General features: G+C 35.7%; 2 protein-coding genes across 2 annotated transcripts in view; one reads left to right on the forward strand and one right to left on the reverse strand.

Annotated features, from left to right (window-relative positions):
* Nucleotides 1-15,080, forward strand: part of APPL1 (adaptor protein, phosphotyrosine interaction, PH domain and leucine zipper containing 1) — a 28,891-nt gene that overhangs the window by 937 nt on the left and 12,874 nt on the right. The window contains exons 2-13 of the mRNA XM_014943174.1: nt 3,712-3,810; nt 4,882-4,941; nt 6,709-6,780; nt 7,618-7,705; nt 8,847-8,888; nt 9,639-9,697; nt 10,187-10,333; nt 11,793-11,875; nt 11,981-12,139; nt 13,472-13,660; nt 14,154-14,196; nt 14,963-15,019. Of these exons, the coding sequence (XP_014798660.1) occupies nt 3,712-3,810; nt 4,882-4,941; nt 6,709-6,780; nt 7,618-7,705; nt 8,847-8,888; nt 9,639-9,697; nt 10,187-10,333; nt 11,793-11,875; nt 11,981-12,139; nt 13,472-13,660; nt 14,154-14,196; nt 14,963-15,019 (1,098 nt within the window). The remainder of the gene's footprint in view (nt 1-3,711; nt 3,811-4,881; nt 4,942-6,708; nt 6,781-7,617; nt 7,706-8,846; nt 8,889-9,638; nt 9,698-10,186; nt 10,334-11,792; nt 11,876-11,980; nt 12,140-13,471; nt 13,661-14,153; nt 14,197-14,962; nt 15,020-15,080) is intronic.
* Nucleotides 2,001-15,080, reverse strand: part of ASB14 (ankyrin repeat and SOCS box containing 14) — a 37,836-nt gene continuing 24,756 nt past the window's right edge. Inside the window, exon 14 of the transcript XR_001412179.1 lies at nt 2,001-3,571. The gene's annotated coding sequence lies outside the window, so the exon portion shown is untranslated. The remainder of the gene's footprint in view (nt 3,572-15,080) is intronic.

Raw genomic sequence — 15,080 nt, forward strand, 5'->3', positions numbered from 1 at the left:
CCCCCACTTTACAATGTATTTTCTTTTATTGTAGCCTTCTGGATTAAGATCCTTGTTTTGTTGTATTGTTTATGTAGATGAGCAAGCGTATATTCTAATAGCAGAGGCATTGATAGTTTTGATTCCTCAACCGTAAGAAGAGGAACTTTTGTTTCTTAGTTGGGATTTTTAACTCCTGAAATGACAAGCATTTTAACAAATGCACATCAAGTGGAGGGGTGGCTTAGAAAAGGCAACAGAAGAAAGTGTGTCATTGCTTTCCGGAGGACAGTGCCCCATATAGCTGAAATACTAGATGTTAGATGAGATCTAGCCTGTAGTATGGTCTCAGGCCCAGAGACTGAGTCTGATGTACTGTCCTGAAGAGGAAGAATTTTTGAAAGTGTATAATAATAGTAGTTTAACAAAATTATCTTTTGAAGGTCTGTTCTCAGTCTACGCAAGTCAGAGCTATTTATATTTATAGGAAATGTCAAATGTAAGATAAACTTAGGATCCCTAAAAAATGGAATGTAGGGGGGTTTTTTTCCAAGCACTTAAGACTGGAATGTCAAGCAAAAACGTTACATATTGGAACATAATTATAAATTCTGGAATCTTTCATTTGAGGTTATGTGTGGTACAGAACTAGCAAAGCCTAAATTGGCCCCATGAGTTTGATGTGCTTAAACTATTAGATTTACTGATATCTTCTATTTTGGGTACACAATTTTACATCTTTCAGTCAGCCTCATATTTCAGGTGAATCCTGGCTAACCACTTCTTAGAAGAACATAACAAGGACTCTATAGCCTTCTATTACATTAGTTCATTTCTGTTATTTTGAAACCAGTGCAATGAAAATGGCAACAAATGTTGATTGAAGAAAGAAGAAACCTTGCTTTCATTAGGAGTTGCCATGACTTTCCGATTGACGTGTTTAAGCCGTAAAATTGAAACAGATCACCAGCCTAGGTCGTTGTTTAGTGCTGAACTATGGACTAGAGTTCTGTTCATTCAGACATGGTTCAGTCACTAACTTTAGGTTTATAATCATCATATGAAATTTATTCTGCATCTGAGGGAAGGAAAGGCTTTTCTGAAATGGCAAAACCCATTCATTTCCTGTTGTTGCAGGATAAAAATCTAACCACTGTGTTTTCAGACATGAACCAAATGTCAAGCTTACATTGTCTTTTATTATGCAAAGCAGTGCAATTTAATTAACTTAGGACATACATTACACACACACTCAGTGTTTATATATTTAGAGAGAGTTTCTGCTCAGACTTATTTGTATTCCCAAAGCATTGCACAATAAAAAAGCCAAGAGACTTAGTACAGGCTCTGTCTCATGTCACTTACACTGCTGTACCTAGGATGACATAAAATGTCATTAAGACAATTCACTGATGTCTGACTGGCTGGCTTCCTTCTCCAGCCTATCACTGGTAGTTTCTACTGTATCTGCTCACATAAATGGGGTGAATGATTCTTAAAGAACATGCAAAATGATGCGAAGTTTTACTGGAAACAGGAGTAAATAATTCCTCTAATGTTTTGCTAAGCAAATTCTACAGTGTTTGGTTTTAAAGAGTAAGAACAATCCAAAAACCTTACATGATGTTCCTATAAAATTACAAGTTCAGGTTTATTTATGATCAGGTTTAAAGGTCATGAGTGTATAATCCAGTGGTTATGGTGGCATGTCATTTTTCCTTTTGCATTCTTTCATGTATGCCTCCTTTAATGGGAGAGTCACAGCTATTAGGATGACACAACACGTTGCCACACCTGGCAAACATTTGAGTTCGCCACTTCTTTCCTCCTCCACTCCCCTTTCCATTTTGTTTTATAAACTAGAACCACAATTAAAGTGATTTATTGTGTTGATGGTGATGTTTGATTATATATTTTTTTAATTCAAGTATCTTGTAAGCATTATATGAAATGATCATATTTGTGAGAAAACCAGCCATCTAATTCAAGATAAATACAAGAATTGCATGTCAAAAGAATGGTCAGCTATGCAGGTTTAATACGTACTCCTCGATTATCATTAAAAGCAGAAAATTACAAAAGTAGCTGAGAAAGACCTCCATGCTTCAAGGGGGAGACAGACCAAAATCTACATCATTTCAAGACAAGTCTTCAACATAGCAAGATCTTCTAATAATAAACCCCCCACAATTCATATGCTGAGCGATCCAGTGCTTTTCATTAATCTCATCAGAAAAGTTTTCCTGATGTCCAGGTTTCTTGGTTTCTTGTGTCAGTCTTTCATTCTTTTCCCGGGACCCATAACTTCCTTCCCTTCCCCTTTGAGGAAACTACAGTTATTTAGCCTAAGGAAGACTAAGAAAGAGAATTTCCAAACAGTTACACTCTTATGATTCTTTCAATTTCTCTCTGGACATTGAATTTAGAGTAAATCCAAAACCAAAGCACAGTCCTCTTGCTAAAACATTACTAGATTTGAAGGGTTTACTTTGTGGGTCTTGCAAGCAATACTCCTGTTTCTGCATCCAAGCTTCCCAAACAGTATTTCAGATGAGGAAAAGCAGATGTAGCCTATGCAGAGTTATAGGTACCTTCTCTGCTCTTCCCCCTCCTGGGTTTTTGTCTTGGTGGAAGCAAGCTATTCGATATCCTTGTGGTGAGAAGTAACGTCGCTTCCAAGTGCAAAAAGGATGCAAGAACACTGAGTCAGCATCTCATTTAAGCTTAAGGGCAAATTATGCCTGAGCAACCTGATTGACTTCTCGTTCAGAGTCAGTCATTTCATCCCCGGGAAGAGCAGTGGATGTCATTTACCTTGACTTAAGCAAGGGTTCTGACATGGTCTCCAGTAACATTCTTCTGGCCAAAATGGAGAGGTACAGACTGCAGCCTGGGTAGTAGAACTGGCTGGATAATTGGGCTTAAAAGGTGCTGATCAGTGTTTTGAAGTCTAATAGGTGGACAGTGATGAGGAAGTTGATTTTGAGGTGGATACTGTTAAGCACCCTCATCAGTGATGCAGACAGTGCAATGGGATGCATAGTCAGCAGGCATTGGGTGACAGCAGCTGAGGAACAGCCTGAGTGACAAGCTGGGGTAAGGACAAAAAAAAAAGACAGATCTTTTCATTCCCTTTAACTGTGGATGGTGAGGGGAGTATCTTAAGATCATGTATCTTAAAAACAACAAGATGATGGTTTTACTGTTTCGGTTTGGCTTGGCTTTAAGTTCCTCAGTCTTTTGATGACAGAATTGACTGTTACTGCAGAGGTGCAGCTCCAAGCACAGCCAGCAGCTGTCTCTGTGCAGGATGGGTGGTATCACAAAGCCACAGCCAGTGTTTTGATCCCACTGCAGAAGAGATGTGTGTAGCTGGCACACTACTGAATACCAGCCATCTTTACCCTTTTCCTTAGGGATGTACCGTGGTGGGTCCAGTAGTTGCCTACAGTTCCAACTTTTTTATAAACTTACTCATCTCCTTTGGTCCTTTCCTTTCTGAAAATGTGTTAACCTGGAGAGAGGCTGACGGGAGGAGTGAGGCTCAGCTGTGGTATCTTTAAGATTCTCTGGCACACGACATGTATCATTTCTGTAAACAGTGTTGGAGGGTTTATAAAACTTTCAGTAATGAAACCTGAAACGATGCTATTTAAGTTTTAAATTCTGTTACATTTAAACACTACTTTGCTAACTTGACATATTAGTATTTTGGCTGTTTTGCTTTTACAGACTCGGTCTTTGCTGGGAGTATTTGAAGAAGATGCTGCTGCAATTTCCAACTACGTCAATCAGTTATTTCAAGCCATGCACAGAATATACGATGCACAGGTAGTGTTCATGGAATTCCTGAATGCTTTATAAAGCTTTTGAACCACATTTCATGTCTCTTGCTTTTTTTAAAACTACTATAAACAATATTTTTTCTATAAACAATATTTTTTTAAAACTATATAGAACTAAATAAACTAAGAATTAAATGATTGTTTTTCTGTACGTTAGGGAGTGGTAAAGATTAAATTCTTGTGATTTCTTTTGCAACGTAATTTCTTATGACAAATGAAAAGATTTTTTTGGTCTTTTAGTAGTTTTATTGTATTTCCTAAGTGTTTCTAAAATGTTTCCCATCGTGACTTTAGTGTGTATAAGAATATGTACCAAGTGCAAGATTATTTTTAACCCACAATATTTCCATGTTTCACTCATCTATAAGTAACTGCATTTTTATGCCAAAGGCAGAATCTATTTTGTATGTTTTTCTGAACATTTGAGTTTATGGCTGTATTTTTTATTTGTATATACTTGAACTGTTCGACTTTTAATGATTTGTCACTCTTGCTTTTCATATTTGTATTTTACTCTTGTTTTTACTTTAATGACTAGTGTATTTAATGTAGTAGTGATATAGTTTTATTTTACTGCCTTTCTATTTGGCTTTTAATTTCTGTACTTTCTCCTTCAACTACATCATGAAAGATGACATTGTTCTGTAGCGTGAATCTGCTAATTAGGTCCTGTCTGTTTGCAAACAGGTAGCACTGAGGTTCATTGTAATCTTTCCTTTACAGATAACGAATTCCTAATATTCAGTAGCTAAGGCAGCTAATTTGAAATAATTAATTGCAACTATGCATTGCATAACATGAAAAATACAGAAATCGGCGCACATAGTACAGGCTGTGAACTTGGTATTTGTAAAGCCTGATTGCCTGTAACTGTCAGTAATGTCAGAAAAATGGAAGGGCAGGGTGCTTAGGTTTTCTGAAAATCTGTAGTCAGATTTTACGTTTTATGTCTGTAATAGTTTCCTCTTCAAATATGTGATTTTTTTTTCATATTAATTTAAATAAAAAGATAACAACCTCATTTTTTTTGTTGTTTGTTTCTTTCTTGTTAAATCAGAATGAATTAAGTGCAGCAACTCATCTGACTTCAAAGCTTCTGAAGGAATATGAGAAACAGGTACTGTGTAAGTCAGTGTTGTCTTTGTGTGGTCAGGACTACGTATTTGTGTAGCCCTATCTCCCAGAGCACAATGTAGAATGTATTTAGGTTTGGCCCAGATAAAATCAATTGCTGTAGTTGGTGGTTCGAATCTTTGCCAAAAGAATCTACTGTCTTCATATTAGCTCTTCCAACTAAAACAGAATGAGGTTTCTCTTACCATGATGAAGTTCTGGAATATTTTACTTTTGGATCAGTGTTTTGGGTACTTGGGGCGGTGGTGAGGGGTTGTTTTTATTTTATCAACCTGTTTATTGTTAAGTGCTTTAATTTTACTAGTCAGAAAGAGAAGAGATTGCATAGCAGTCTCCATTTAACAACCATAATTTACTCTTGTTATGAGAATAATTCCATCTGTAAAAACAGAGATTGTGGAGTCTGTAACTTTTCCTATTGGGAGCCTGTACAATGAAGAGTTTCCTATTTATAGCTGTGCTGCTGGGACCCCTTTTCTGAGCTGCATGTTAAAAACAAAAAGTCACTTCTTTTAAGGAGGCTGGCACTCCCTATCCTCATTCTCCACCTAATGAGGTGAACTGGAAAAGATACTATTTATGAATTAATTTGGTTTGGTGAGTCTTTCTAGAGGGGTGGGGACGAAGCTTTATTTTTCCTTTGCATTAGCACTGTTGCTAACACATAGGTGTAATGCAGATAGGATCAAAACCACAGTGGTGGCGATCCAAAAGAATAGTAAATGTTCATACCTACAGTAGTCCCATTAGGAAGAGATGGAAGTGTTTTTTATTAAAAAAAAACAAGTCTTATATTCCTAATGACAGACTGGAAATGTTGTTTAAGACGTCTGTGCACACTTCAAATTGTAGCAGAAATTAAATTATTTCTGCTTTTTTTTTTTTTCCCCAGAAGTAGCTGCAGTGCTGTCACTAGAATTGGTTTAAAACTGATACAATACCAAATGGACTTGAATGACATGAATGACACAGCTGTTTAATGAATTGCATGGTTTCTGCCATTTTCTAGCAAAATATAGTATTTGCAAAATCCAACTGAAAAGAACTAGCTTCAGATTAGAAGAACTGATTAGGGCATGGTATTCTTATTCATTAGCCATTACGGATATCAAAATATACACCAAATATCCTTATTTTAATTACAGTTTGTTATGGTCATTGAGAAGAAGGAGGGAGTAACCTAACAAGCTGGAAATGCTAAAAAAAATTAACACAGTTGTTCTTTTAATATTTCCAAGTGTTTTATGTAGAGCTGCTGTGAAGTAAAACAAGAATTAAATTAGCATTGGACCTTTTACTCTGATTTGTCTCCTTTGGACTGCTTCTTTCCCAGTCAGGAAATTAGTTTGAAAATACACAAATAATGTTTTAAGTGGATCATTTGTTTTTTCAGTTTTGACCATTTTGGTCATACTTTTGCCTCCATCAAGGCATTGCAATGTAAACTCTTTTGGATGTAAAGTAAACTCTTTTGGATAATTTGCAATTTCACATAATCACATAATTGAAGAGCTAGAAGTTTAAGATAAACATCAAATATTGCTTAATTTTTTTGTGATTTTAAACTATTTGGCAAAGCTGGATAAAATAGATGTTAATTCTACATCTTTCCTGATTATTATTTTTTTTTAATCTATTAATTAGATTGATTTATCAGTCTATTTTGAAAACAGATATCTTTTTTTTTCAAATAGTTTTGTGAATGGCAGAAAACAGTGCAAACAACACGCCTCCTTTTATTTTCTTCCAGCGTTTTCCACTCGGGGGAGATGATGAGGTTATGACTTCCACTCTACAGCAATTTGCAAAAGTGATAGATGAGGCAAGTATTTGTATTTGTGTCACTTACTTTGCTGATGATGTCATGTATGGACACTAACTTGCTTAATTATTCCAGCCTTTTTTAAGATAGGAGGTACAGAAATGGCTTTCATTTGTCAGTAAGGTACACCTAGGAGTATATTGCAGCATATATTTAAAGTTACATAAGCTGAAGATAAAGAATCAATTCAGCAAAATGAAGATACGTTGTTGAGAAAGAATGTAGTTAAACTTAATGTAGATAGAGCCAAAAACCACTACAGAATGGCAGTCAGAAACTGTTTTTCATGAGGGTATTGTCTTGCCTGGTTTCAGATACCTGACTGACAAAGGAACCTCCTGCTCTCTGGATTAGAGATGGACTCTTCAGAAAGACAGCTTAGCACCATTAGGATCTGAATCAGGATTTTTTTCTGTGATCCCTCTCCTTGCTTTTAACACTACTTAAACAGCATTTTGTAAGAAAAACCACATCTGTTCTACCTCTGTAACCTGTGAAAGAGGAGCTGTGATGTAGCTGGAAGGAAACTGAGAAATTTGATTGGTCATCAGAATGTATGAGGCCATCTTCTGATGTGATCCAGTAACTTGGAATAAAGTTGGGAAAGTAGGAACTTTCTCTACTAAACTTTCTCAACTATACTAAGCTCTAAAGGTCTTCTGTAAAAAGCTAGTGATGAGATCAGGGACCTAGAAAAGAATAGCTGCAAAAAAATGAATGTGCAAAACTATGAGTTGTACATGTCATCTTTGAACGTAATGGATCTCAACCTATCATGATTTGATTTAGTCTCAGCACTATTTTCCTAAAATTCCTTCTTTTTCTTGTCTCCTACAGCTCAGCTCATGCCATGCAGTTCTTTCAACTCAGCTTGCAGATGCAATGATGTTTCCTATTACCCAGTTTAAAGAAAGGGATCTGAAAGGTAGAGTGCTTGAACAAATACTGTTTTTATCAACAGCAGCAATAGCAAAAACATAGCATTTAATCTCCATAGCTCTTGTTTCACTAAATAGAATACAACACTTATTTTTCAGCTCTCAAAAGTATGCATCTCCCAATTTTAAAAAAAATGTAAGTTATTTCTATTCATAAGAGTACTGCAGTTGAAGAACTTAACACTATTACTGTTTCAACAAAAGTATTACTGATATAATGGAAGAACTTACCTTCTATTCAAGATGAAAATTTTGCAGTTACTATAAACATTAGAAAATAATAATTTCTGGGATAATTTGCATGGTCAGGAAATATTTGTATATATTGTAAAACCATGACATCAGTATAATGGCTAGACTAAACTCAAAAGGCAAAACTGCCAAAGTTGTAGTACCTATTACATGACTAAGATTTAGTAAGGTGGTTCTGCAGCCCTGCTGGTAATACAGGTGGCTTCTTACATGCAGGCATAAGATGCTTCCACCTTCTGTTTTGTAACAGTTGCATCTTATCCTACCTAGCCTAAATAATATATGACGTGTCTGATTATGATAGATTTTATTTGAGAGGCTAAAGTAAATAGGCTGGTGTAGCAAATGGGTACAAATGTTTTCAGATAAAAATGATAAGAGCTAAACCCAAACCTGGATAAATCTCCTGTTAATATTTACTGAAGAAGCATCCCTGAGGCAATAACAGCAAATTAAACTATCCCACTGGAAGTTTTTAGCCACCAACTGATGTAGTTTTAATGATACCATACTTCTTTATGGACTTCATAGACACTTTCTGTAAAGCTTTCTCATGTTTTTTTGTGTCTTTTCTTTGCCATAAAGTGAACATAGCTCTCTGCTTGTTTATGTTGTAATATGACACAAAACCACAATCAAGATCAGAACAAGTACTAAGTATTGTACTGTTTTCTGTTTCCTGACACAGTGAGACTACATAACCATCTAGAACATGGCTAATTTTAGGTAGGAAGAATCACAATTAATTTGGGGGTTTCCTTTGATCCAGTGATACTTCCCCATCTCCTGTGTTTCTACTTCCCCAGCTCAGACCAGAACTGTAATATATATTATGTTAATGACAACTTACTTAAATTGTGGTATATTGTTTTGTAGAGATACTAACTCTTAAAGAAGTTTTCCAAATTGCAAGCAACGGTAAGTGTAAAATATTTAATGTTATACCTATTAGAAGACAACAGTATTATTGTAGAGATAATTTGCTCAGAAAACTAGGAAAGGTATTTGCACAGCTTAAAGTGACTAATTAAGGTGTAAATTTTTTTCAGTGATACTTGGGCACCCAGCTTTCCTTGGTTCACTTGTAAATCCCTACTTTGTGTACCAAAGTGTTAAAGCAAATTGTATTAGTCTTTTTTACAATACTATAAATATGTATATATAATTAAATAATTTAGAATCATGCTACCAAAAAAAAAGAAAAAGATGCTAGCTCACTTTTTAAAGTCGGGACTAGTTTGATAAACAAATTTTACTCCCCCTAAAATTAGTTTGATAGTTATTTTCCTTATTGTCAGAAGTTACTTTTTTTAGCTAGTTTTACTATATCCTTGTAGAAAACATATTAACATTCATTGCTTTAGAAGCAAGAAAGATTAGATACAGGTTTTACTGACAGAAAGTTGTCTCTACTTACAGAAGGTTTCTGTCTTTGACTACTAGCTGTTTAGGGAAATCTGTAACAATTTGGACATGTTTGCATCTGGTTAGAATTTTTCTTCAGCATTTGTGGCAGTTAAGTAATTTTAAATGATTCTTAAAGACTTTAATATGACAGAACTTTGCATTCAGCTGGCTGTGCAACACAGTGACATAAAAGGTTTTTTGCTCTGTTTCATAAGTCATTAATTTATCAAAATGATCATAAATTCTTTCTTGATTGCTTAGACCATGATGCTGCCATTACCAGATACAGTCGGTTGTCAAAAAGAAGGGAAAATGAAAAGGTTTGTAAAACAAAATACTTAATATTAAGATTTTTAGAGGAGATATAAAATAATTTTTCTATCATATAGATATTTATGATGGAAGACAATGTATGGCAAATTCCACCTGAAGGTTGATAGTTTATGTTTTAGCAGTTTAGACAGTTTATTTCAGAACAGAAAAACAGGTTTCCCCAATACCTGCCTGTCTCGTAACACTGAAAATGCTCTAAGATGAAGGCTGTGTGTGATACGATGTTCAAATTATCTTTGTAAAGTAATAACCACATTTTCCAGGGGAAAAAAGCAAGCTGTATTTGTTTTTCATGTATCTCACATGTATAAGTTAGAGAAGCGGAATTGTAGGGTAAAATATGCAATTGCGGATGAGAAAGGGTAGAACATTACTGTGTTGTTTTTTCCATGCTGGCTATAAAGCTGTGCAGAAGGCATGTGATGAATATCAAGTCTCAAACGTTCCTTTTTTCCTCTCCCTCTGTGTCTCTTTAGATCAAGGCTGAAGTTACAGAAGATGTATATACTTCCAGGAAAAAGCAGCATCAGACTATGATGCATTATTTCTGTGCATTAAATACTCTTCAGTACAAAAAGAAAATTGCTATGCTGGAACCCTTGCTAGGATACATGCAAGCTCAGGTAATTTCAGATTCTGAAAGCTGTAGGTCTGAAGAAGATTTAAAAGTTTTTCGTGAAGGTTGATGTACGGATCCATCACTCCTTTGCAATCCAAGGAAGCAAGCGAAGAAAAAGACATACCCCATCCTCATCCCTGTAGGTGTCAGAGCTGCTGCCATGACCGCTGTCATTAGCAGCACTAATCATTTCCCACTCAGTATATAAATGTGATCATGACATGTCCTCTCTCCCATCAGAGAATCTTTTAGGAAAGTAAGAGTGACAAATATAAAGGTCTAATTCTGCCCCAAAAGCCAGGTGGCTAAATTTAATGTGCTTCCTAAATGTTCATTGCTGGGTACTTTTTTCCACTGGGTCACTAATGGGAGTAGCTGATTAAAACTTTCGTGCCTGCGAGTCCATGTGGAAGCAAACCTTCTTAGAAAGTGATGTGGAGACAGTTAAACTCTTTCCTGTGGCAGCTATTCTGAGGTGAGATAATCATCAAAGTCACATCACTGCTGTTTTCGATCAAGGGTGTGGAAGAAGAACTGGAACGTTAAAAATCATTCTGGCTTGGTTTTGTTTAAATGAGTTCATGATTGGTTTATTTGAGGATGGGGGCAATAGAAAATCAGCAATGAAAAATTTCTTTCGAGAGAATTTGTATTTTCAGAAGTATATTGTCAGTATGGGTTTTTTTTTTTTAAAAAAAAGTCAAACTTACCAGCATTTGGCACTGCCACAGTGTCCTCAATAGAAATTAACTTCTACATACTGTCTGAAAGCTTTCCAAGTCCAAGAACTCCTTTTTGAAACTCTGCAGCTTGTATTTAAGAGCTAAGCTTTAAATGTTTTCTGTAACAAAGTAGATGGTGCAACCTGTTGTTCAGGTGCAGGTTTTTGCTGAATCTAAGAATGGAAAGGGAAGGGCAGTGCCCTGTAGCTTCCTGTGCTGAGATTTCATCTGGCTCATCTTAATTCAGATGTGGCTTGTTTCCTGGACAAATATCGAGTCTTTTTAAGATGCATATTGTCAGTTCCCCTTGGCAGGGTCTACAGTCAGAGGACAAGCCCGCACAGGTGTCCCCTCTCCTGTACCCCCCAAGTAACCCCACCTAGAACACAACAGTTAGCAAACCGGTGGGCTTGAAGAAGTACAGAGAGACCTTGGGATCACTGAAAGACCAAACCTGGCTTCTTTTTCAGGGCAGATTCTGCATATTTGTGTATTTCCTCCAGGTGGCTCTGGGCACAAACTCTTGACACAGTAAAATCCCACCACAATGTCAGCATCAGCCTTCACTTGCAGACAATCCCATGCATTCTGCTCCTTTCATTGAGAGGCTTTGGTGGGAAATGAGGGATGAAAACAGAGTTCTCTGAGAAAATGTAACCTCCTATGGTTTCATCTGTTAATTGTTAATGTGGTTTTATTAATGACTGAATTCTCCCTTTTCCTCCCCCTTTTTTTTTAAAGATAAGTTTTTTTAAAATGGGTTCGGAAAATCTTACTGAGCAATTGGAAGAATTTTTGACCAATATTGGCACAAGTGTACAGAAGTAAGTTATTTTTGTTGACTTTTGGACTATTATCGAGCTAATTATTTTTTCTGTTTCTACTTTATTAGTAAATTATCTTTGTTAATAGCATGTTATTTACCTTAGTGTTCGCAGGGAAATGGAGTGTGAAGGAGAAAACATGCAACAAACCATAGAGGACTTGGAAGTAGCCAGTGACCCGCTGTATTTGCCTGATCCTGATACTACAAAATTTCCTGTTCATAGGAATCTAACACGGAAAGCTGGCTACCTCAATGCAAGAAAGTAAGGCTAACTTGTTACTTCAAAATTCCAGAATATTTCATTTTGGGAAAGGAAAGCTAAAAAAGTGTGCAAAATTTTCTTTTTAAGTTAGCTATGCTGATTTTACCCACCTGAGTAAGTCAGTCACGTAGGAGCAATTCTGTTTCTTTCTTTGGGCTCCTTGAAATAATTAGCATTGTTTTCATTGTTACACTGACATAGTGTCATTCAGATGCAAAGCATAGTTATCCTGATTTTAGTCCAGTTTTGCCTGAATTTTCACATCACAAAGAAAAATTAAAGTTTAAGAATCTGTAATTTCACTGGGTTGTAATTGGAAAACAAGAGGATTGCAGCTATCAGGATTGCTATAAGTATCTGTTAAAGCTTTGGGATTCAAGTTACTAATAAAATGTGAGAAGCTTGAGATATACAAAGCAAAGCAATCTCTATTAAGGGAAATACACTTTGAAAGGCCTTCTCAATTTCACAAGGAAGCCTTTTTTTCCACTGGAGGGAGCTGTTACTACAGTTACTAAAGTCTAGCAGCTGATTTTTATAGTTACTAAAAATAAGTTGTAATACTCAGATTTTTTTTTTCTTTTCTGTAATTTATATAATAAGCTCCAAGGAATTTTAAAAAGATGAAGATTACTTTTACAACAACAGTTAGAGTAACATACTCACTGAATGAGGGATGAGTTTCTGTAGTAGAACACAGTTGCAGCTATAAATATTGAAGAGTATCTGAACAAAACAGGAGGCTGAACTGCAAGTGTTATTGATTTTTGCTTTCAGATTGTTCCTCTTCTGTTACTCGGGGGTGGGGGGGAACCAACAAAAAACAAAAAAACCAAGCAGCTCTAAGCAAAGTTTTGGAAATCTTGTTGAATGGTAGAAAAGACTTGGACAATTGAGGTATCTTAAATGACTAAGCTAATGCTTAACACAAAGTTCTTCAAAACTGAGTCTTAACAATATAGGTGCAGAGTTCAGAATTCTTATAAATTCTGTTGATGATACATACAACTTGAATATACATATTATGTAAAGTAGTACCATAAAAGCAGATCATCCAAACGGAAGTACTTAGGCCTTTTTATTCTAAATTAAGTTTCACATAGTCTAAGAAAGCAACTATTTTATGTGTTCTTTGCCCAGCAATAGGTTTAGAATGAAAAAACAAACAGATAGAGACTAATTTAGCTGTAAAGCTAACCTAAAACGTTATAGGGAAAAAAGGTTTCTTAAGTGCCCAGATGGTTTGTTCCAAGTGATTTTCTTTTTGTTCTAATTCATACAGCTCGGCCAAACTTTTAATCAACTAACTAAGAACTTCTTTTTATCTTTTAGTAAGACAGGGCTGGTATCTTCCAGTTGGGAGAGACAGTTTTACTTCACTCAAGGTGGAAATTTGATGAGCCAGGCAAGAGGGGATGTAGCCGGGGGCCTTGTCATGGATATAGACAATTGTTCTGTAATGGCTGTGGACTGCGAAGACAGACGGTACTGTTTTCAGATAACATCTTTTGATGGTAAAAAGTAAGTATTACATTACTGTTACCTGTAAGTAATACTAGACTCGCTAATTAAGAAAAGGAAGATGGTCTACCTTTGGCCAGATTATAGTTTGATAGATTTTAGGGGTATTTAGAAGCAAAATCTGGGATGTCTTTTGACATCCCTTTGTAATGTCTGGGTTTTGTATTTATCAGCTCTATAACAAAGCTGAGTGATATTTCAGAATAAAATTCCCGTAATTTGTTTATAGTCATGTATTATTGCATTTTGTGAGTGCTTAAGTATTACAAGAGCACAATTAGAATTTCGTTCAATTGGAATGAAAAGTTAGATTGTTTCCTCTCCACCTACCACCCCCCAATTAAATGTTGACTGTGCTCAGCACATACACAGAATCTTCAGCTTTTCTTAATTTGTTGTGCAATGTACAAACATGAAAACAAAATTTCCTGTCTGAACATATTTGTGAAGCATTTTAAATAGACATTTTTTTTTTCCCATTCTTCTCTTTCAGGTCTTCAATCTTACAGGCAGAGAGTAAAAAAGATTATGAAGAGGTAAGCTTATAGGAGGTTTGCATGGAGTGTCTTTCTGTTGCATAGAACTATTTAGAGCAATAGTTGCATTGCTCTTTTTATATTCTTTAGATGCTAAGCAGTGAATTTGTAGCTCATTCCGACTATAATGACCTCATTTGCCCTCAGATGCCTTAATGGAGGAAAGGAATTTATAGTCAGCTTTAACAGCTCAAATTTTGGATTTTCTGGGCTGCAATTGCTGTGCAGCTGTCTTTGCAACAACTCAGGTTGGAACCTTGACAATGAGCTGGGGTTCAGTGGAACAGCATATTTGTCTCCTTCAGAGAAAAGTTGAAAAGCAAGGAGCAGGAGCAGGTGGTTTTCCATAGCATAGGGAGAAAATAGTCTCGCTTACAGATGCAAGAAATGGGCGAATTCCACAAAAGGCAGATGGAATTTTTATAATGTCTTGAGGAACCAAAGTCATCTGCAGTCACAGAATAATGGAGTACAGAGAATCCTGATTTTTTTTTTTTTTAATTCTTTAGAGTCATGATTTAAGATTTGTTTTAGTTTTGATCTTCAGTGTGACTAAAATTTTTTCAAGTACAATCTGATACTGTAAGGTGCTGTATGCAGATATTAGTGAATTTAATGACAAGCTGGGTGTGCAGAATGCTGGTTTGGCTCCCTGAAGTTCAAACAAAGTGGAAAAAGTGTTGAAACTAACTAACTTGGGGATTTAATCAAGTTGGTTAAAAAACTATGAAAAATTAATTTTTTCTCTTTTTTCTCTCTTTTTCAGTGGATATGCACCATAAACAACATATCCAAACAGATATATCTAAGTGAAAATCCTGAGGTAACTGTACTAAAACTTATGATATCAGTAATATGTTATGATGTAGATATGCACAAAACTG

The sequence above is a fragment of the Calidris pugnax genome, unplaced genomic scaffold (genome assembly GCF_001431845.1).
Source record: "Calidris pugnax isolate Ruff unplaced genomic scaffold, ASM143184v1 scaffold128, whole genome shotgun sequence".
Taxonomy (NCBI): Eukaryota; Metazoa; Chordata; class Aves; order Charadriiformes; family Scolopacidae; genus Calidris; species Calidris pugnax.